At 42.2% G+C, this 24,144-nt stretch overlaps 1 protein-coding gene across 2 annotated transcripts in view; it reads left to right on the top strand.

The window, feature by feature from the left end:
• The first annotated feature begins 18,623 nt into the window (after positions 1 to 18,623).
• LOC119492547 (netrin receptor UNC5C-like) overlaps positions 18,624 to 24,144 on the top strand; it is a 232,737-nt gene continuing 227,216 nt past the window's right edge. The window contains exon 1 of one of the 2 annotated variants that reach the window (XM_037777050.1): positions 18,624 to 19,171. In XM_037777050.1, coding sequence (XP_037632978.1) covers positions 19,048 to 19,171 — 124 coding nt within the window. In that variant the 5' untranslated portion in view covers positions 18,624 to 19,047. The remainder of the gene's footprint in view (positions 19,172 to 24,144) is intronic. The other variant, XM_037777051.1, reaches the window with a different exon arrangement.

Here is a 24,144-nt window from a genome sequence, read left to right as displayed (position 1 = left end):
GAGAGAGAAAATTTATTAATTAAAGTGAAAAATTACCAAGTGAGTGAAATACTCTCCACTTGACATCAGTCATTTGTCTTGTTTGAACTGAATCTCTAATCTTTTCTAGATAGGACAAGGAAGATCTTCTCTGGTAAACCTTACTGTATGTAACTGATTTCAAATCCTTTCATCACTGCCCATCAGAGGTATTGAAGGCCTCTGCTATGAGTGCCGTAGGCCGTTAATTTTTCTGCTGCTTGTATGTTTCCACACAGAACAAGGTCTCCTTGATGGATGTCACATTAGCCGTGTTTCCACTGCGGATATTGCCCCCTCAATGCAGGCGGGATTCTCAGCTGATTGCTGTAGCGACGACACGTGAAACTGCCACGACATCATCTTCAATGGGACACTCGCTGAGTCATTTCAACGGCAACCAAACAGAGAAACATCTGCACTTCGTCAATTGTACGACGTAGTGTACGGTGTAGTTTTGCCATTTTTTAAAATCTGGATCTAGTGAATTAAAAATTGTGGTGGCTATTGATGGCAGCTTGGCTATTTAAAAATGTCCGGTTTGTGCAGGATGTCTCATGTCGCGCTAGTGACAATTCTCTCTGACCAATCAGTGGTCTGCAGTGTTTTAACTCCACCTTCTAGTATCGCCTCAGCTTGCTTGGAACCTCGACCGAGGTGGTACCAAGGATTTTACCAAGAGTTGTTCTATTGATACCATCCACAACTATTGCGCTATGGAAACACAAAAATGTAGTGTTCTACCACTTGAGAAAAGCCTCAAGTGTAGGGAGGTGGAACTGGTATGAAACACCTTCCATTTCTGTTAAAATGCTTGTTTTCTGTTTCCCATGAGAGGGCACATCGGCGTTTTGTGTGAGTATCATCGGGAGATGAGTTTGGGTCAGTGATGTCGGGGACAAGAAGTATTGCATTGAGAATAGCCGAGACTCAGGTCAGCATGCAGAAGACTTTTTGAGAGATGTTCTGCTCTCCACAGTGTCCTTATTTGAGCAGGTGACATTAGTCAAGCGGGAATCCCCCACACGGTTAGTCGGCTCCCTGCTCCTGGACTCCTGTAGCCAGCGACATATTTTAACACCGTTCAGGTCAGAGCCGCCCCTTGATGGAAAGGTCGCTCTGCAGACCTCACGCTGTCAGGCGGGCTACCACTGGCAGGGCTCCCTCCTATGTATGCTGCCTCCAACTGAGGCTGCAGACGGAGAGTGATAGAGACAAACACAAGCATGGCACTTCATTTCAATCACTGCAATACAGCTTGATTCGCACTTGTCTTTTCGCCCCGTGGGCTAGTGCATCGCAGTGTCTGTCAGCCCATTTTCAGTATTTTCTGCCTCCTGCGCCAGCTCCTGTTTTTTGCTCCCTTTTCAAAGTATCACTCATCCATTCAATCTGGATGAAACGGGCTAACAGCGACCCTTCCCACAGGTGGGTATCAGTGAGTGAACAGCACAATAGCATTGTGACATTTTGTCCATCACATCATAGCTTTATTCTTCAGCTGTATAAACTGCTGTACATGCAGACGCATGACTGCCATTCTGAAGGAGTTGATTAAATAGAAAGTTCTTAAAGCTGATGACTGGAGAGTTAGATCAACACTGTCAATAAAAATTCTTCCAACGGGAGCAATTTGGTGTGCAGATCTATCTGTTTTAATGCTGCAAGATATTTATTTGATCCAGTACCCATAAAGTTGGACACTGTGCATGTCTTTCTTATCATTTCTTATTCAAAAGGATAGTTTGGGTGTTTTGAAGTGGGGTTGTATGAGGTACTTATCCATAGTCAGTGTATTACCTACAATAGATGGCGGTCGGCACGCCCCCAGTTTGGAGAAGCAGACAGGAGTTACCACACAAAGGCAAAGCAATGTACTGCTGTGGACGGGTCAGCTGCAAAACGTATTTTAGACACCTAAAAGAAAGCCGTTATCTGTGCTCTTGCCAAAGCAACCAGAACACGGGGGTTGCTGGTCTACAGCTGCCTCGATTGGTTAGTCTGTTTGTGTTATTGTGTGACTTTGGTTAGTTCGGATTCACCAGGTAAAATTACAGGTTTCGTCAACGGAGTCTGGTGGTCAGGAAAACTTCAGTTGTTTCCCACATAGTGACATAAAAAATAACATAAAAATGTACAGTCTCTATTACAGATGTTGTGCTCTGTTTGTTCCATTGTCCTTTGTAAAGCATCACATCTTACTTAACATGTGTGCCTTTTCATATGGGATTTACATGTATATGCGTCAACGCTATGGCATCGGAATAATGATTTCGTGTTACCCCTCGGGTCATTTGTCTGAATGAACTTTGCTGTGATTTCACATGCAAAACCATTTCGGATTAGTCTTCTTCTTTCTAGATACTTTCTACATGTGGCCTGTGGGATTTATGAAAGCAATGTAAGAGAGGAGAAACAACTGCAGTCCGGCCTTTCTCTTCCTCCCACCATTCCTGAGAGGCACCTTTGATTATGTTATAATTCTCTCTTTCTCTCTGTCACCCTTGATGCGCTTTGTCTTGAGTTCTAAATCCCTAATCTGCAAAACATGCTTACCTATCCAGGGGGAAAGTGCTCATACAGGCATCAAAGGAACAGAATCTTGCCATGTAGTCTTATTTATTCTTTTGTCTCTCTAAAAGTACTCAGTACATTCTTGTCGTCTTTCTTTATTAGCAGGACTTTTAAGGTTTTCTGACCTCTCTGGCAGACGTAATCAAAACATGCACCTCTGAAGGTACTGTAGCAGAATGGATCATTCCTCTGGTATTTTTCAATTTCTCTGATTTAAATGTCTTTGTTTGCACCCAATACAACAAAGCACAGCATACACTGTCAAAGCACCGTGTGAAACTGTGAGGTTAACATCTCATTCAGAGGCAACTTTCTTAATAAAGGCTTGAATGGCTTCTACAAGGTTGAAGCTTTATCAACACCTCTCTCCCCATCACACAAATACAGTGGCACTGCAACAACACTATTGATTTTGTACAAGAGCCTTAAAACTGAAATATTATCTCTCAAAACACCATATATCAACTTGGGGAGAATAGTTTAGCTCTCAACAGCTCTAAAACTATAGAGGTTTCAGTCGGTACCCATGTTATGACAGCATTGTACATTAAGACTAAGGTTAAAGATTCTGACTATCCTTTAAAAACTTTTTTTTTTCAAATGAAGTGGCACAGCTGTTCATCCACATTCTCCTAACATTATTATTGTTTTTCTAAGGTCTTGCTTCTTCGTAGAGCTTTTTAATTCACAATGGATTCCATTGGTGATACATTTTAAAGGACTAATGTGTAACATTTAGGGAGATCTATTGGCAGAAATAGAACATTTTACTAATAAGTATGTATTCCTTAGTGTATAATCACCTGAAAATAAGAATCGTTGTGTTTTCGTTAGCTTAGAATGAGCCGTTTATATCTACATATCAAGCTGGTCCACTTCTCGGAGCCCAGAACGGACAAACCAAACACTGGCTCTAGAGAGGGCCATTTGTGTTTTCGTGTCGGCCACCGTAGTTCTCCTACACGCTTTGCACATGAGAGAAGTTTAAATTGGTTGCAATCTGCAATCTCACCACTGGATACACACTGCACTTTTAACAATGGAGAAAGACTCAAAACCGAGTATATGGCTGGATTGTGTATAGTCAGTCTGTGAGTTTGTGGCTAAGTTGTTATACAAATAATCAGTGGTCATGTCTATAATGTTAAAACCAGCGGCATATGTCTACCAGGTCTGGCGAGGACGCTAGGGGACGCGCTGCTTCACTCAACTGGCCATTCAAGCGGTGACGTACCCATTCGTGGAGTGCACATGATTGGTCCCTGGTTTTCTGCATGGCGGCCTGCTCGTAAATTTTCTGTTATTACGTCTAAACAGTCCATAAAAATCTACTTCTGAAAATATTTTAAGCGAGAAATAAGCTATGCCATTGCTGAATCTTGTTTCAGTTTAGAACTATATTGCCTAGTTTGACAGCTTGGTCCAAGCTTCATTAGCCGGACACGTCGTGCCGGACAGACTCATTTGCAAAAATAAGACTGTTCCCTTCCTTTTCATTTTGAAAGAGCAACGGCCAATGAGGAAACACTCGACAGTCGGCCGACCAATCGTGTAACTTCATCACTTAGTCTCTCAGTCACTCAGTGACACAGTTTTGCGTGTGTAGAGCTGGACCTATGTGGTCCAGCCAAAAACATATTAAAACATCAATAGGAAATTCTCAAGCTACTCATATCCAGTCATATTTTTGCCAAGACATGGCTATACTAAACACTGCTTCAGTTTCAATCCTCCCTTACAGTAGCTCCCAAGTGGGCAAGAACAGCATGTTAGAGTGCTCGCCTCCTGCTGTAGGTAAAACATTAGTGATCAAATCATAAGCCAGTAATAGTTTTCTGACTAACATCACAACAACATGCAACACTTTTGTCCCTAATATGGCACTGCAGAGCTTAGTCGGCTGGACCTTGTTATTTGGATTCTGTTACTATATTGGCCTTGAAATTTGTCAAACACGTTAAGTTTTCAACAAACATTTCCAAACGTGCAGGTCATAGATGAAAAAATGTGTCTGTGAAAAACTGCCACAGCCTTTCAGTTTATAGGCTATGCCAGATTGATGATGTTCAAACAGCAGCTGAAAGAGCTGTGAGGGATTTTATAAAGAGCTCAGGGGGTGACAGCTGAGTCGAGCTGACACGAACCTTGACCTTACACCTCTTTAGAATGTCAGCAAGCATGCACACGTGCACACACTAACACACACAGACATCCAGTAGGCCCAGTAACTCTTAAATACACATGTATGTGTGTCAAAGCTCTCCGTCTCCCTGCCTCACTTTGTCTCTCTCTCTCTCTCTCTGTCACACACACACTCACACACAGACATGCAGTCTTTGAAGGCCGTGGCAGTAGCCACTAATGTGTTGCAGGGTCCCAGTAAGTAGCTGCAAACTGTTTTCTTTCATCTTCAGGGGAATAGATGAGGAGATAGAGGGACGGGGATGGAAATCATCAGGCAGCCAGACTGCCATCACATGAGCAACTCTTATCTCCAAAAAGCCAGGTTTTCAGGAGCTCCCTTGTTTTCAGATGAACGGCAGCAGATTACTCATTTATTTATTTATTGTGTCTATTTCTCCCTGGGTTTAAAAAAGTTTTCATGAAGGTGAAGTGTTATTAAATGCAGAATATTCAGAGCAATATCAACTCTGAAATCACGGAAACCACAGGAATAATATTAATTTAGTTTTACAGAGTCTTGGGGCAAGGAGACGGGATAAGCCTGATATGCACAGTATATGAATATTTCTCTGTATATTAGACCACTGAATAAACAAATGACCGTGCACAACAAACCAAACCAAAAGTGTTGTGACAAGATTTCAAATGGGCCTCTACATCTTTCTGAAGGAGCTTGAGTGTTAATGTCACAGTAGGTAAATTCAAAGGAAAACAGGAGGACAAAGCTCCCCTCCTTTGCCCAACTATCTAACTGTTGCAGGAGAAATCAGCTCATTGACAAAGAGCAAAGTTATGCTGCTTCAGAATTCACCTCAACTGGTCAGATGCCAGAAAACATACAGAAAAAATCCTGCTGTGGAGCCTTGCCAGCTGTGCCTACATGTACCAGGATGCATTGCACGTGAGCGCTGATTTTGCTACGTCTGATAAATAAACAAAATAAACTTACAAAATGTCAATAATGGAAATATTCATACACCTAAACAGAAAAATACAGCCATACAGCTTCCGAATTCAAGTTTCTCTCTTACACCAAACTAAAGCTGGGGACACACCAAGCCGACATCGGAGAACCAGCGGCAACGAAGGCCACCAGTTGCGTCGCCTCATGTCGCCTTTGTCACCTTTGTCGCCTTTGTCTTGTCTCGAACAAACTGCAAAGACTGCAGCTGACAGCCAACTACCACGTACGTTCTGCGCCTGCATGAGATAAAATAACTCTCCCTACCAGCAGGTCGCGGTAGTCTGTATTCATCATTCAAAAAGGGAAACCGGCGGATATACAAGCCGTTGTTATGAAACGTACATGAAAGAAAGCGGCATCTGCCAACCATTTTCACACCCCTCTCACTCACCACTTAGCTTCATTCCAGATGGCCATGTCGTTGTGAAAATATCCGTGTATTGGACTGATCAGATGAGATGAAGATGAAAAATGAGAAGAGCCTTCTGTGTTTTTCCTCTTGACTTTATGCGTTTGCTTGCTTTCCTCGCTTCCGTTTCTCTTCTCGTGCATTGATTCGTTTAACCTGAACAGCCAATCAGAGAGATTTCTCTCACCGGCGGGCGGCGCTGCCGATTCAACATGCTGAATCGGTCAAAAAAACTCTATCACGGACAGACTAGAGCCGACGATGCAGAACACACCAAAAAAGCTAGGCCGATGGACGCTCAACGACGGCCCCCAACTTTCCGAAGGCCGACCTTGGGCTTGTTGTGTCAGGGCCTTAAGGCCGGCTTAATTGCCTTGTTAACTCATCATAAAACTCTCTTCATTCAAAAGAAACAAAATAAAACTCACCAAAACCATTAGTTTGTTAGTTTTTCAACTGTTCCAACAATCAGCAACTCTTGTTTGGTCTAAATAAATCCTTGAATCACAGAGTAAGATGTGAAAATATGCAGTTTCTACACGCTGTTTTCCCTCGCTGTCTCTTTCTGCCGTCCGGCTGCCCACTGAGCAGCGGCCCTGCTGGTCTGGGTTGTCTTTTCCAGTTAATCTGAGGAAGGTCTCCAGCACACCTGTGTCCCTGTGAGGAGAAAAGCTGTCATGCATAGTAATGCAAACACGGCTCACTCTCAGGGTTGTCGTTGGTGACAGTATCCACCAAAAACTGCCCACGCTGACATTCATTACATCAGAATGATTTGAGCAAAGGCTCCATCAGTCGGCGTTTGCTCTCGGTAGTTCAGGTTCTGGAGGGTCCCCGCCAGCCATGTCCTCCCCACTGCAGCAGCAGCCTTCAGCGGCTTCTCTCCGGATGAATACGGACAAAACACTGTAAAATGCACACTGTAAAAAATCCTCGTCCATAACATCCTCTGGGCTGCACTGCCATTTTCGCTGTTGGAAACGTAACACAAGCAAAGAGAACAAGGACGTTTTTGAGCGGCATTGCGCCCCACAGCTACCAAAGCTGAAGTAGCACTCTGTAGTTCTAGATTTTGCAGCTGCGCCTCAGAGACACAGAGAACATCGGCAAGAACTGCAGCCGTTTTTAACACTACATCCCTAACTCAGATAGATAGATATAAGGTGGGAAAACAACGGATTTTCCCTTTAAAGAACATCATATGCGCCAGTTTTCTCATCACTACTAAGTCTGAACCAGACGGCACAGACAGACCGTCAGCAGTTGTCATGTACAGAATTCAGTAAGTGTTCTCATTCGATCATAAAAGAACATTATATTGCATTTTTCATTTGGACTAATCTCTATTAAAACATTCCCCTCACACATGGATGGACCGAGCACTTCTACACATGTACACAAATACACTCGCCTCTTATCGTCAGTCCAGTTGGCTTTTTTCATTTATATTCTAAAAACATAATTTTCTCTCTGTCCCTTGCAGTCAAAAAGAGGAGGCTGCAGCAGCAAACTCCTAATTATTTAATTGCATCAATATTGGTCACTGCAGGAATCACAGTTGTAATTAAGTGTGATTTGAGGTTCCGGGAGTGTGCATGAATTAATAATGAGCTAATCAAAAAGCACTTGGGCTGATTGCCAGGACATTAACACCTAGAAAGAGGAAGGGAATTAACTGTTGTCTGTTTCTGGCTCATAGAGCACATCTGCATATGTCAAGGCCTCCAGTCGTTTGTTGTTTTCACTTGGAACCCTACAATTAACTCATTTTTGAAAGTCAAGAGATTCATGGCCCTGTAAAGCTCTTGAAATATGTTTAAAATCTGTGTATTAACAACAAGCAGTATGATGGGAATCGGCACACACACATAAATTGAAGTGTCAGAGTATTTCTCTGGGGAAATATGGCAGGAGAGATCTAAAGAAAGTGACATCTCTCTCAAAATGCCATTTTGTCTTCACTAGCAACCTGTCGAAAGCATGTGATCAGAAAACATGCTTACGTCCTGTTACAGGTATTGGTGAGAATACGTCAACCCCTTGCAAACAGGCCAAGATCAAGTTGGAGTGTGCAGCAATAACACAGGTAGAAATTCACTTTTGCTTCCTTAGAACTGCATCTGATCCGAACACTTAGTGTGGTCTTACTGTAATTTAGTTTTGATTGTTCTTCAGATACAGTCATTTTGATAATTTGTTCTCTCTAATTAATACTCTGTACCCTCGGATCACTTCATTTGTGAACAATCAAGCGAAACAAACAGTGCATATACTTGCAGGACACATGAGTGTTGATAGTTGAAACACATGGGCTCCCTTTGAAAAGGAGACCTCCAGTGTTAGTCCAGCCCATAGACTGTATGGACAACACATCTCCACTTCCTCCCATTGTACAAAAGTGAAGCCAAAATATCTCGGACACGAGAGCTGCCATCTTGAGATTTTGATGCCATTTGGAGTTTGCGCAGTGGTGTGATCGGAGGCCTTGAGCTGCGGTATCGAGGCCCCGCCCACACACCCGCCGGAGCCAATCATGAGACGAGCACGGCCGCAGCTTATTAGCATGAGCCGTCTAGCTGCTACGTTAACACCACGGTAGCTGTTTGGCTAGAAAGACACAACAACTAACCATAATATCTCTATAATTACATTTATGATCAAATTGATACATGTTTGTCGTGCAGACATTGTTTTGTTCTCTTTGTATTGTTCAAATACAGCAACGACTTACCCACATGTAAGCCCTTTACAAAGGCATTAACTGCATGTGGGCTGTGACACAGCAATTTCAAATCACCTTTAATTTTTAAAACATTTTTAACACAATAATTGTTTGCTGACAAAATGCTGCAAACAAGAAAACAATGGAATGGAATGCAGCCTGTGGATGAAAAGCAACAACATTGTGACTAATGAGGCAAAACAAAGGTTTGCGGACAGATTAACACTTCACACAAAGAACCAAAATAGAAAGCAGTTCCTTGAAAAACGTTAGATAATAACATCAATAGCATTTTTGCAGAAACGCTGGTTTGAATAACTGACATGTATTTTTAATAACATTACACATATCAGAGCATCATAAACAGGTTTTTATTTGAGCTTCTTAACTCACTGCGCCTGAGCTTTATGGTTGAGTAATACAATTCTTCATAGTGTGGATGCTGCAATAGAGTGGGACCACCCATGGTAGGGTGGCATACTCTGGTAGGCAGTGGAGGCAGATGGAAGCCTCTTCTTGCATGACAGAGCTGGATCTGTGGTGTGACAGAGAATGTTGTTTGGCCGTGACTCTATTCTTCTTATGAAGTTTCAAAGACCTCCAGAACAAAGAGGTTCTTTATTTGGGATTTAAATGTATTCATTCTTTTGGTCAGAGGAACCAAACTTAACTTATGAAATTAGCAGTGTATGGCCTTCGGTTTTTCTGAATCCTCCTGTCTCCTCTTCTGAGTTTTGTTCACCCCTGGATTACAGGAATCCAAATTGCTAATTGTGCTAGAACTGTGTTCGAGAATAAAACATTTCTCTCAGCATTTTTGGAACTTGTATCAATGTTAACGAAATACAGACTGTAAATAATAGCTTACAACAAGAACAACCTTCTGTTCAGCATGTGTGGCAACAGGCATGACATGAGGGAAGCTTATTCATAGACATGCCAGCTTGTAGCCCCAGACCCGCTGGGAAATTGTTGCTTTCTGCACCACTTCACTTGTGAGTCTCGCAGTGACTTTGTTCTTGACTTATAATCGACCACTGTACATGAGTGAATTATTAAAAACATGTTCATGCATTTATACATTTTTAAAAGACAAATCAGCACAGAAGAGTTTATATCCACCCAAACTTTTAATAACTGTCAAGTACAACGCATTGTTTCTAGTGCCATTAAGAAACCCTGTGGCATGATCCTACAGTACATTCAACAGGAGGGCTTCTCAAAGTTCCACTTCAGTGTTTCTCTCTGGTGGTGGAGTGGTTTCTCGATTAGTTCTTGGCTGAGGGCTAGCCATGTGGACTCTGACTATGCTTGAAGAGTCCCCTGAAGATAGCAAATAATTACTCAAATTGCCGATCACCACTATTTGAGAGGGTTTATTCTACATCAGACAATATCTGGTGAAGCGTTTCCTGGACACATTTTCTGGCAGAGGCACATATTTAGCAACACACTTTATTGGACCCAAAATGTGGTTAAACATCTTTTAGTGCAGTAGCTGGCAGATTGTCCACAGAAGAAATCTGTTGTGGTCTTGTCCCTGTCCATGTTTGGTTTCCCTCCCTACAAAGCTGTTATCAACAAAGGGTGGCTATTGCTTTGCCTTTTTGTTGCTTAAAAAAAAAGACGTTAATTAGCAACCATGATGTTTACCTGCTTCTGTCCACTGTATGTTTCACTGCACATCGCCATGACCACCCTCAGGCCAGACATCCTTCTGGTCTCAGAGGCGTCCAAAAACATTGTAATGTTGGAACTAACAGTGCTTTGGGAGGACCGTCTGGAAGAGGCCCATGAGAGGAAGAGGAATAAGTATGAAGAGCTGGTCATCAACTGCCGCAAGCAGGGCTTGAAAGCAAAGTGTATGCCCATCGAGGTTGCGTGCATAGGTATTGTGGGGCAATTGCTCTACAAAGCCCTGAGTGCACTGGGCATCACTGGAATGGAGAGGAGAAAAAGTCATGAAGAACATCACAGAGGCAGCAGAGAAAGCCTTGAAATGGCTGTGGATCAGGAGAGGAAGTCCATGAGGAGGAGCGAATCCCACCTGAACACAAGTCATGGTCTGATCAACCATGGCGGGGTCGGCCGGGCTGAGGGTGTCTGATGTTGAAAGACCCGAAAGACCTTATGATCTCAGGTTACATCACCGATGATGTGTTCAGGAACATTAAAGAGATGCATTCTATCAATCATTTTAGTGCATGTTAGTGCATGTGAGCATGAACCACTGCCTAGCTCTTGGCTGCCGCTCTGCACTCCGCTCATACGACGGTAATAGCTGATAACACTGTATCGTGTTATATTTTAAATTGTTCATTGTTTACATCCATGTTTTCTGGCTAGCAGTCTTCTTCTTCCTAACCTTTAATGGAGCATTAGTATGTTTCTTTGCTACCAACTGTCAGCCAGCTGATTACTGGAAACCAGTGGCAGGAAGGTGTATTGCCTTCCCTTCATGATCACATGCATGTATGTGCATCCCTGTGCGTGTTTAATAAAACTCTAAAGGGCTTCCTTTAAGGGTACCCTTCATCAACATGTAGACATCAGAAGAGAAAACGTGCGCCACACTGTCTTCACAAGTATCCGTTCAACGAATACCACTTAGTCTTTGAGCATACGTAAAGATACTTGACATTACCACAGAGAGTCACTTGATCTGTTCAGTATGAATTTCAACATCACTGAGTTGATGTTTTCGACTAAGACTTAGATCTCTTTCATGAAGCCGGCTTTGTTGCTCTCAGTCCTGCTCCCTCGCTAGTGTCTGTCTGTCTTTCTCCATCACAATATGTCTTCATGTCCACTTATTTTCTCATTGTGTTAGCTTGTCACCATTCTTCCTATACAACAGTATACCCCTTATTTTATACACAAAGTGTCCCTTCAAAGTGGTTTGACCCTCTGACCGGGTCTCATTGAGCTGGAAGAGTTTTATTGGCCTTCATGTTTAATTATCACCAAAGGAATAAGATGGTATCAGACTCCGTCACGGCATGATGAAGATGAACAGAGTCCGACTCACAATCACAAAATGAACATTGCATTGATTTTCTCCATGCTTTGTTCTGCGATGTTTGTATCTTTAGACCATTACACAGATTGCAGTTATGTAAACAAATAAAACTACAAACAACATTATTTTTTTATGATAAATGTGTAATACAGTCTTTACTGCCTATGAGGTCATGTGCTGACTGGGATTTTCAATTAGATTATTGTAGCTACAGCATTTTGTATTTCCTGATAAATCCTCTGATGTGTGTGTGTGTGTGTGTGTCTCCGGAAACAATTCAATTTGATGACTGATACATTCTCTCCTTGTCTGTCTGTCCATCTGTCTGTCTGGATTGATTCACTTTTGTTCCCACGGCGATGTTGCAGCCAGTGTACGGCACACAGAGCAGGTCACACAGAGCCATCTAGGGAATGAGATTGTCAGTGCTCATCACCAAACAACCCGCCAAACAACTCAAATCAAAAGTGATCTGAATGGATTGATGTTATGGACAGCGCGTTTTGCAATAGGCGGTTAGGGGATGTGCACACACACGTGCAGACTGCAGACAGAAACCCATGATTCACATGATGAAGTCTCATTTTCTCCATCTCGAAATAACACACAGATAAATCCTCCTGCAAACACTCGCTCGCGTCTATGTGTACCACCTGTGCCCCTCCTCTCCCTCGCCGCTCCTCTCTAATCCACTTGAATGTAGCTGGATATTAGATTAGAAAGTTATAGATGTGATTATTCGTCCCTGGGCACAGCCACCTATTCGCTGATTAAAATGTGAACTGGGGGCCATTATGTAACTGCTTAAAGAGATTAAACCTAGTCACCCCCGTGGGGGCCCGCTCTCTGTCATACCGCACAATAGAGATAGCACGGGAGATGGCATGCATGACGGGATATTAGTTATACCTACAGGTAGGAGGATAGAAGAGGAGAAAAGTGACAAAAAGACTAATGTTAGGAGAAGGGAGAATGGTAATGTAAGCTTGTCCCAAGTCTAACTTTCCAAGGAATTGAGTGTCTCTTTCAATATCTTCAATTAGCTCCCCTTTTGAGAAAGGATTCTGACAAAAACTCCCTCACCACACACATGGAAGTTTAACTTCAGGTTTGTTTTATTGACACATAGAACAGGTTTTACATATTAGCATTAAAGGGATAGTTAGGGTGTTTCTCAGTGGGCTTGTATGAGGTATTTATCCATTGTAGATTTATTACTTACAGTAGTTGGCGGTCAGTGTGCCTCTGGCATCGAGAAACAAACAGGAGCACTGGCAAGCGGAGTAAAGCAATACAGTGCTGTGGACGGGGACGGCAGAAAGATGCGTTTTAGCCACCTTAAAGAAAGGCTCACCTAAAAAAATCATATCTGTTTAAGTGAACTCAAACTGAACTGAAAGGGAATCATATCTGCACTGTTTTTTTCATCTGAGTCTGCTGGCTTTGGAGAGAGCATAGATAAGTTTAACTTTCAGTTTCCCCGTCGGAGAGGAGAAGGAAAGGGCTGTCTGACGGCAAGATAAAGCGGTGAAAATATTTGAAATCTAGCGTACACTTAAACTGATATCATTGTTTTTAAGTGAGCCTTTCTTTTAGGTAGCTAAAATACGTTTTTCTGCCGTCCCCGTCCACAGCACATATTGCTTTGCTCCGGTGTCGGTACTAAGCTGGGGGCACGCTGACCATCATCTACTGTAAGTAATACACTGACTATGGATAAGTTCCTCTTACAACCTCACTTCAAAACACCTAAACTATCTTTTTAACTACATTCTCAGCATGTTACACAACATTGATTGGCAATCTGAAGTTAGACTTAATTGTGTTTGGAGAACAAAAGGTGCAATGTTGGTGATTTTGCTTTTAGTTTTTTGCTTGAGCCTGAAGCTACATTTATGTTGCTCTTATGACAGAAAACAAGTGAACACCATGCTCCTCCACCCAAACGAAATTTAACTGGCTGAATGATGAAAATCCGCAGTTAATGGTATCACTCAGACTGAAATATTCATAAGCCACATGCTGGTTGCTGGCTGCTCATTGTGAACCCTCTGCCAGTTACTTCTAGGAGCAGAGCATTGAGCTTCTCAACACACATTATCAAATGACAAAGATTATCAAAAGATAAATGATGGAGCTCATTTATCTCATTTGTTTTTTTTGGAAGTGTAAATGTTTTCCATCTTACCATGATCGGTCCGACAGTGTTTCATGTTGCTAGCTAACTAGTCATTAAAACATCCCACACTCACAACAGTATGTAAAGTTGCAGGACTTCTGAGATGCTTTATGCACTTTCCACACTCGACAGCGGTGGGTAAAAGCCTGCCGTCATAGAGAGGAGCGAGATGCAATAATTGTTTGAATAACGGCGCACACTTTCATACAGTCTTTTTCTCAGTTGCATTCATGGTGTTGCACACACAAAAAGGAATGTCAGTAATAAGAGAGGAGCGAGAAATACCACTCTTGCTTAGTTTCCCATCTCCACACACCTGGCCAACCATGTGTCATATTGTCGGCCTCAAAAAGTTACAATATTTGTTGAACAGCGCCCTACTTTTCAGATGTCAAAAGGGTGCGTGTTTGTTTGTGTGTGTTGGGGGGTGGGGGGAGTTTCAGACACTGTTCAATGAGCCGACAAGCATACTGACCCCTTAAAGGAACAGTGTGTAACATTTCGGGAGATCATTTGGAACAAACCAAACACTGGCTCTAGAGAGAGCTTTTCACATTTTTACGTTACCTGAAGACCACCACAGTTCTCTGACGCTTGTGAAACTGTGGTGACATAAACTGCAGCGTGCAAAACCGTTGTACCGCCAGCCGCCGTCTGACTTCCGTTGCTCCTACAGTAGTGTAATTATGGTAAGGATGACATCTGAGAGAGGCAAACCAGGTTTTGCACTCGGCGACTCACGTTACCACAGTCTTGGAAAAGGGAGGAGTGAGCAGAGGGGTACTCAGTTGGTTGCAATCTGCAACCGCACCACTAGATGCCGCCAAATCCTACACACTGTACCTTTAAACTGTACCCGTTTCTCACTGACTCACTCTTTCAATGACTCACTGTATGTAGACACATCTAATGGAAATTATTTTAATTTTATTATTCTGCAATCATTTTGAAGCAGATGAGTACCTGTGTCAATATACTGAGTCTTTGAAGCCATTTAAGGGAGTGAATTTGACATTTTGGGAAATACGCTTATTCACTTTCTTGATGAAAATTAGTTGAGAAGGTCGATACTGTTCTGATGTTTAAGTGTCTCCTCATCCAACTCTGGGGGAAAAAAGCCATTAAGTGTATTTTCCAAAATGTGCAACTATTCCTTTAAGGACTATCAAAACAAAAGTCTATACTGAAAATAACTGTATGACATAATGAGGTTGTGCATTTATATAATACACTGCAAACAATAGTCTGTTGATATGAAAACAGAACAAGAACCCTTTTTAAAAAAAACAAGAAAAAAGAGCTGTATATCATTAAATCTTTCACCCTCTCTTCTGCATTATCAGGGTGGTGATATCCTCTAATGTCGTCTTCTGTCTCCCACTCTCATTATCGCTGCATCTTTGATGCTATGGGTTAGAGTCACAGGAAACCAACGCAAAACTATGTTCAACTTTCTAGATACCGTATATCTCTGTAATGATGACAAACTTGAATAAAGGGACGTCGGATTGTCTTTGATGATCCTCACATTCAAAGAAAAAGGGAGATGGAGAGAGTGTGACAAAGTCCTCAGAGGGTTTAGTTAAAAGTAGAGCTGCTGGGGCAAACGGGGTAACACACACACACACACACACACACACACACACACACACACAACCTGCAATCGTTATTCTTTCAGCTTAAGTGGAAGAGTTATTCGGCATGCACATCTCCCATTCACAGCTTTTGGAAATAACAATCCAAACTGTGAAAAGTGAGGAGGAGGAACCAGATTCACATTTTAAATAACAGTTATTCTGCTTTTCCTAGAAAAGGTTGGATGCAGAATGTGCCGTAGGCCTGACCTGCAAAAAGCCTTGACCTGTTAAAATCGCATTTGACTTTATGTTGAAAGAGATCACGTAGAATAAAGTTCCAGTGAATACTCTTTTGAAGAGGAGGCAAATGTCAGTTGATGTTTAAGTTTTATGCATTTGGTTTGAACTTGTAGGGGCCTCAAGCAGTGTAAGAAAAAAAAGTTTCTTTCTAACTTAAACACAATCTTAGAATAACTTGCCTGCTTGAACTGTTATGTAACACTTAAATATTACATTTAAGTCATTGGTAGTATATATATATAAAGTGTATGTGTGTTGTACTACCACATGGAACTGTGAAAACCCCTCTGCCATTGACTGTTCCTAGTGTAAGTGCTGATCCATATCCAAGTGTGCCATATGTTTCTTGTGTAACTTATTGCTTTCCCATTCCCAATAAAGTGGCAGAATAAAAAGGCTTTTACAGGTCCCTGCGGGTAGCAGCTACTTCCAGCGGTAGTCACTGAGCTGTGGGGCTGCTGTGGTGACAAATGGCACCAAGCACATATTTTACTATTGCCATTTACAATGCATGATCCGGGCGGTGCTGCTCAAATCACTGTGCAGCAACACGGTCGAGAGTTATGTTAGCTGCAGAGTGTGTGTGTGGCGAGCACCCATACAAATATGTATCGAGGTTGTTTTGAGTTTATTCATCTGTCACTTAAATGTTTATCTTTTTCTTTGAGTAATCAGACATTTCAAGGTGACGCTGTGGTTATGGGTAGTGGTAGGAGGTAATTAAAATAGATGTTTATCATATCTGATTGTTGTAAAGATGACATCTGTGTAAACATAAATGTAGATGTTAGGGCTGTCCCGAACACAATTTTTTGGGCTTCAAATATTCAAAGGTATTCAAAGCTCCGCAGCACCACGGAGCAGGCAAGATAAGTTCTTCTGTCATTCAGCCTCCATCTCCTCTGTTTCAGTGCCCGGTGCCGCTGCCGCACTCTACTGTACACACACATGCACCTCTACACATAACAAACAGTGATATCCATCTGAGATTAACTAATAATAATTACTGTTGAATATGAATACAAAATAATGTTGTGGGATTATTCTTTATTTCTTGGGCTATTTTGGGATTTATACATTATTACATACTTATAAATAAAAAATAAAAAAAGTCTTTTAATAGTGATTTGGAGGTTGAATACCATCTCAACGGTCGAAGCTTCGAAGCATTCGGGTCAGCCCTAGTAGATGTATTGCCACATGAATGTGCTGACATAAATATGTGGAAATGTGGTAGCAGTAATACAAACCTGTGATCAACAAGATTAAAAAGGACGGCTGCTACTACTGGAAACATCATGATTATTTTGTAGTGTAGTCACTATTACTTGGTTGTGATGGCAGTGAAGGACATCTTGTAAAATGAACAATATTTTGTATTTTGCATTTTTAAAAATCTCTATTTTCAGCCATTCACGCTTGATGAATTTGAACAAATTGATGTGTTCATCTCCTACCATTCCCCAGTATCCCACTATAAGAGACGCACACTGTGGTGAAGTGATAAATGTACATAGCTTTGTGAGTGACCTCTATTTAATGGGCATTATACAGTATATCTATATAGGTTACTGCACACAATCACCAAGACAAACTATCTATTATAAAGTGCCCTCAAATTGTTTCTTTAATCCTTTACAGTGACATGAGTTGAATTAATTGAGTTTGTATAGAAGTGTACTTATTGAACTCTGTTGTGGAGGTTTACCTTTACCAATACATCATTGTGCAGGTCCAACGCACGTGGCCGTCAGGGGGCAGACATCAGTCGGGTGAAACGTGGCTCTCTGGTTTGTTCAGCACGGGCAGCAATTAGAGGCGCGCGCACACTTGCGTACACGCGCAAACAATGGATCGATACAATAGGTTAAAAAGATATACAGTGTCTGCCTAGTTTTTCTTAGTATATGTCACAAACATAAACAAGTTAATGGAGATAAAAAAAACAAACAAGAAAGTGATAATCTGTCTCTGGAAAAGTCTCCAAAAGAAAAATATGGTTTATTCTAAGCTTTAAAGGAGAGAATCTACTTAATCTTAAACTACACTAATATCCATATTCAGACTTATCATTAAGAGTTGGATGAGTGAGGTTATATTTTGTATTGATGTTATTTTACACTCGCAAACAATAGATAGATACAATAGGTTAAAAAGATATACAATGTCTGCCTAGTTTTAATTTTTTTTAGTATATGTCACAAACATAAACAAGTTAAAGGAGATTAAAACATTTTTTTTTTTTTTAAATCCAAGAAAGTGATAATCTGTTTTTGGAAAAGTCTCCAAAAGAAAATGCTGGTTATTTTAAGCTTTAAAGGAGAGAATATACTTCACCTTAAACAAACTATACTAATATCCATATTCAGATATAATAGGTTAAAAAGAAATACAATGTCTGCCTAGTTTTTTTTTAGTATATGTCACAAACATAAAACAAGTTAAAGGACAAAAAAAAAAAAAAAAATCCAAGAAAGTGATAATGTGTCTCTGGAAAAGTCTCCAAAAGAAAATGCTGGTTATTTTAAGCTTTAAAGGAGAGAATCAATCTACACTAATATCCATATTCAGACATGTTACTAAGAGTTGGATAAGTGAGGTTATATATTTATTGTTTTTTTTGTTTGTATGTTATTAAAGTGCGAAGCAGCAGAGTGAAGGAGAGAGGGAGAAATCGCGAGTGTGGTGTGGTAGCCAGAGGGCGGTGGCATTTCTGTCTCTCTGCGTAAACGGAGCGGAGTGGAGAAGGAGAAGCAGAGAGCGCACTGAGAGAGCAGAGCAGCAGAGCTTCTAGTGGCAGTCAGGCAGCGGCGCCACGGACACGAGTGAAGGGACCCCGTGGCTGTTTCCACCACCTCTCTCTCTCTATCTCTCTCTCTCTCCCTCTCTCTCTCTTCTCACAGCTTAACCTGTGCGCCTTTTCTCTCACGCGGACTTCGGGACTAGAGGCGATATACACTCACCCACCTTTTTGTTGGTGTTTTTTTGGCACTTGATTTCTCAGCAGACCCTGAGGAGGTGGAGGTGGGGAGGAGGTGGTTCTCGTTTCCCCTCACCGTGGACCAAGGAGTTGTGTGTGTGTTTTATTCTTTGCTTGTATAATGGGGAAAAGTGGCCAGAGAAGAAGTGGAATAGGACATTGCAGCTTGGTGAGGATGTGCGCCACGCCGAGGATCCTCCTGCTCCTCCTCCTCCTGGTGCTCGCGCACCGAGGAGTCGCCCAAGGTAAAAAGGCTGTCTTTAAATACACTTTAATTGTTGTGAGAGCGATGGAAAGCTTTCTTTTCTTTCCTTCACTGCCACCGAGATGCGGCTGTGTGGTTGTGGCTGCATGCCTGGTATAGGAGGCGAGGGAGGCAGAAGTAGAGCTCCTGCAAAAGGATGGCTTACTTTTTCTTTTTTTTTGTGTGTGTGCCGTATTTCCATTTAAATTGATGCTGATGAGGAGGCTGCTTTACGGTCAGCGTCTTAAGGTGTAAACCATGGAGATATGTGCGCATTTCACTGCTTTAAAGCGTGCAACTGAAGCACAGCACCACGTTTCCCTCCTCCACTAATAAGCTAATTCATTTATTGTAAAATCCGCGTATAGATGTGAGACATGATGGGTATGACTGCAACAAAAACTCCCCCAAGTCCCTGTCTGAATTGTGAACAGCGCAGTGATTTCTCGTCTGTCTGGACTATATTAATGGGTTGAATCAGCTCCGAGGTTGCAGTTAGATTCAGGTGTAAAACTGTGAAGGGCAGTGACTTCTTCTTCTCCTTCTTTTTCTTCTTGGACTCCACGATTAGCCGACTTTAATGTCTCATTGCAGAGCACTTCGCCAAACACAGAGGCGACGCTCCGCTGCTCCGATTGGAAAATTGATCAGGAGTCACAAAACACTCGCAGCCGCCAGAAAAGCGTATAGAGGCAATTATAGGCTACAAAGATCACAACAAAAACCAGGAGTCCTCAGAAGAAAATGCACTGCAAAACATCAGGGTTGAAGCTGAAGATTAAAATGCATTAAACTCACCATCATCAGCTTATACAGACAGAGAGCTCTCCATATATCAGTATATATAGTATATATAGAGGCTGTTGAAATGATAAGCTGTTTATTATTGACATCCACACAACAGCTGGTGTTTGTGGAGAATATGCAGGTGTTGTAAGAAGCAACTTTATACCATTTTTATTTTCATTTAAAAGCTCTGTGAGATTGTAATAGTCTGCTCCGGCACCTTTCTCTCTCACACACTCTGTGACCTCCTCATGTAGCTAGAACTTCATTAATGTTCATCCAAAAGCATTAATGTCCAAATCCTTTTGTTGTTTCAACCAAGTTGCTTAATTCACCACTTTCTCCTGCGTGGCCCCAAGTTTGACCTTCTAACAGGCACTTATGGTGGGTTTAATCCCCTATTATAGTCTATAAGTATAATATTCTAATATCCTATGAGGACTCGGTGTCGCTTTAATCTTCAGCCTCCCATTATATAACTAATATTCCACGCGAAAGCCTGTTAGAGGATACAGTTAGTTGCCCCTAGTCCATACCAGAACGCAGTCAGTAAATTGATATTGACGTTACTGATTGGCCTACGTTTTTTGTGCTGAATTTGGGCTGTAATTGGACATGATGTTGCCGCCACCTTTCTCTCGTTGCCCCGGGGAACAACATTTCAGCGACACCCACCAATATTCATTATGACCGTTCTCTATTGGTTTACTGTTAAATCAATACATTGCAATTTAGGGACATGATTTGAGTAGGCTTTCGCCCACCGCCTCTGATAGATTGCACCTTACCACTCCATTTGACTTTGGTAGAGAAATCAGATAATTGGAGAGTAAAACTGTTTGTGCTTTTCAGGAAGATGAAGCTCCTCAATCTTTGCACACTCCTGGAAACTGCAGTTTTTTACCTAATTTGTGCGTTCATTTTATATTTCCCCTCTCCCTCTTAGTTTTTCTGTTATGTTCCCGTGTGTTATTTCTCTGTACCCTAACAACTTGCCTCGTGTCTCTGAAGTTGGCTCTTTGTGTGCGAGGAGTCACTCCATTAGTTGTTCTATTGAATGGGGCAAAACACACAAACACATTGACCTAACTGTGGGGGAGTGGGTTGCTTTGTGTACATAGCTGATCCTCTCTGTGCATCAGGGCTGGATTCAATTCCCCAGTCCATTCAGGTAGAGATTTCCCTTCAAATTACAGACTGCGTTTCTGTGGGGCATTTTGTTTTTGAATGGAAAACACAAATAGTTGTTTTAACCAAATGATTATGCCGTTAAGTTCTGCTCATGCATCATTGAGTGTCTTATGGCCAGTCGTTGCCTCCAGTTTAACGCCGCTGCAAAGTATGTGGTTTGGTGTGGCTTAATAGCTGAGTTTGTTTTCGAGGTTGTGACTAATGATGTTCAAGATGAGGTCTGTGGAAAGGATGCTGGCAAATCAAATAATAATGAATGATGAGAACCCTCAAATATTTAAAATCTTCAGATGTTTTGGGAGCACTAATCCCACACATAATGGATCAAATCCAAGTTGTTCTACTTTACATCCAGGTCTCTCTTATTTTAGCACTTAGTCATTTAATCTGGCATGTAGACCTCTTTCTCCTAGCTTTGCAGTGCTATAGGAACTGTGTTACACTATGGAAAAGTCTCTTACAGGCAGACACACACATGTGCCCTTACAATGAGAGAGGAGAGTGTTAGTTGAGATCCTCTAATGCCGGGTTGAGTGCATGTGTCCGCCTTCCAACTAAGCCCCACCCTCGAGCCTCTTGGCCTATTAAAAAGCCATTAGCTAAGCCCCCTTACATTTGATCTGGAATGAATGGGTGTCAAGATCACCCTACAAAGTCTGAAAAGTCCCCTTGTTTATTATGATGACTAAGCTGCAGTGTAACCAGGTGCTACAGTCCAGCTGCTACACGGTGTTAGTGTAAAACATTTAGTGTGTTTTTGCGTTACACACAGTGGGCTACCTCCGGGTCTGAGAAGTGAAGCCAATGCTGAAGTGCCTTAAACTTGCATTCTTTCTAACAGCCAGCAGGGGGCGACTCCTCTGGTTGCAAAAATAAGTCTGATTGTATAGAAGTCTATGAGAAAATTACTTCTCACTTGATTTATTACCTCAGTAAACATTGTAAACATGAGTTTATGGTCTCGATCGCTAGTTTCAAGTCTTCTTCAATACAGCATGATGTTCATTTAGTAAATTATGGTCCCATTTAGAGTCAAATAGACCATAAAAAACAGGGTATGCTTTAGGGCGTGGCTATTACGGCGTTGTCCAGTCTGGGAGTTCTCCGTGTTTTGTCTTAGAGCTTTAACCCTTTTCACAGCGTGTTTTCAGTTCAGGAAAGTTAATGACTTAGCTCCACCCTCACGTGTCACTTCTGGTTGCAAAAATCAAGATGTCGACGGCCAAAATGCCAAACTCGAGGCTTCAAAACGGCAGTCCACAAACCAATGGGTGACGTCACGGTGACTACGTCCACTTCTTATTTACAGTCTATGGTTACACAGCCCCTGCAGTTGCCGTCACTTTAGATTCCACAGTTTGGCTGTTGGGTTTCTGGTTACAGACGCTCATATTTCTGCAGCACGTCGTGTTTCAGCTCGGAAGCACTTTTTTTTAAAATTGAACACAACACGTTTATTCTAGGATGTTTTTCTTTCACTTTGTAGGTGTGTGAATCCGGTGTTGCAGAGTTGTATAGAAAGTGCTCACATGAGGGGTGTGTGAGTGTGTGATTATGAACTTGGCAGCTTAGGGATGTTCTCAGAGAACTCCTGTGGTGTGTGTTTCTGTGCACACATGTGTGCCAGAATGTCTATATGTGGGAGATTGTGTGATTTTGTACATGTGTGTGTCAACTTGGCATCGTAACGGTGCTCCAGCAGAGCTTACATTGTTACGTGTGTGTGTGTGCGCGCGTGCACGTTCTTGGCATTATGATATTGCCAGAGCTCCCATGCTGTCTCCCATTATGCTCTGATCCTGTCCCATGGTGCACTGCAGCCATCCAGGGTTCAGTGCTTGTGGGGGGACAACTGGGAATTATTGGAACAAAATTGGCCAATTTGATTGGCTGCGCCGCTCAAGCCAGTACAATGCGATTGGCCGAGCAGATTTTATGTGGTAAAATTTGATGCTGTTTCTGTATCGGGGTGAGAGAGGGGGAGATAGAGAGAGAGTGAGAGAGGGGGAAGGATGAATGGACGAGGAAGGGAGAGATCTCTCTGGGTGGTTTGTACCAGCTTTGATCACTCCACTAGGACTTGACAAGCTGACTGACTGCCACACACACACACACACACACACACACACAAAGAACACACAGCAAGATATTTCTGCGGTCAAACAATGCTGCATTCTGTCTGCATTCTCTGCGTGTGTGTTTGTGAGCGTATAGTGCTCGGTGTGTGTGTGTGTGTGTGTGCTCAGACGTTCACAGGAGTGTGTGAAAGGAAGTCTTTGACTGTGTCTGGGGTTGTTTTGTATAGAAGACCCTCCTGCTGCTAGCAGCAGCCGAGTGATGGCAGATTTCCCTCACCCTCTCTGCCTTCTTTTTAATTTTTTTTTTGTTCATCCTTGCTTACTCATCCTTACATTTCATAGACTCTATACTTTAAGTGTGACCACCGATGATACATTTTTCCACCCACCTTTTCTCTATCTCTATCTCTATCCTCCAGTCCGCGTCCTCTGTTCGCAGCTGAATGGATTTCACTGACCTTTTTTTCCTCTCTTTGCCTGTGGCCTTGCATGTTCATCCATTCACTCAGTCGATTTAATGTTGGACTTGTTAAAACGCTGGATCTTGTGCTTCCACCTCCAGTTGTGTGCATCTTATACACGGTTTACTTGGAACACATGGCAATTACAGCTCGTCCTATTCCAAGAATCAAGAGCCCGAACGTGGGTTGTTTGTGTAGCGGCAGAGCATTTTTGCAGGCATGTTTTTTTTCTTTGAGGAAAGCAGAGATGAAATCCGATTTAGAAGGCGCAAGTGTGGTTTTCAAAAGGCTGTGTCAACAAAGTGCGTCACACCGCTTGCACCATTTACTATCTCTCACTCTCCGCGGGGGAAAACCCGGGATGTAACATAAGAATGCGTCCCTCTGTGTGTGTTTGTGCGTGCGTTTGTGTCCATGAGCGTGCATGTTTACTAGAGAGACGGGCTGAGATGTAGAGA

Source organism: Sebastes umbrosus, chromosome 8, assembly GCF_015220745.1.
Source record: "Sebastes umbrosus isolate fSebUmb1 chromosome 8, fSebUmb1.pri, whole genome shotgun sequence".
Classification (NCBI taxonomy): Eukaryota; Metazoa; Chordata; class Actinopteri; order Perciformes; family Sebastidae; genus Sebastes; species Sebastes umbrosus.
The sequence above is the reverse complement of the archived record's forward strand: the minus strand, read 5'-3'. Positions and strand labels throughout refer to the sequence as shown.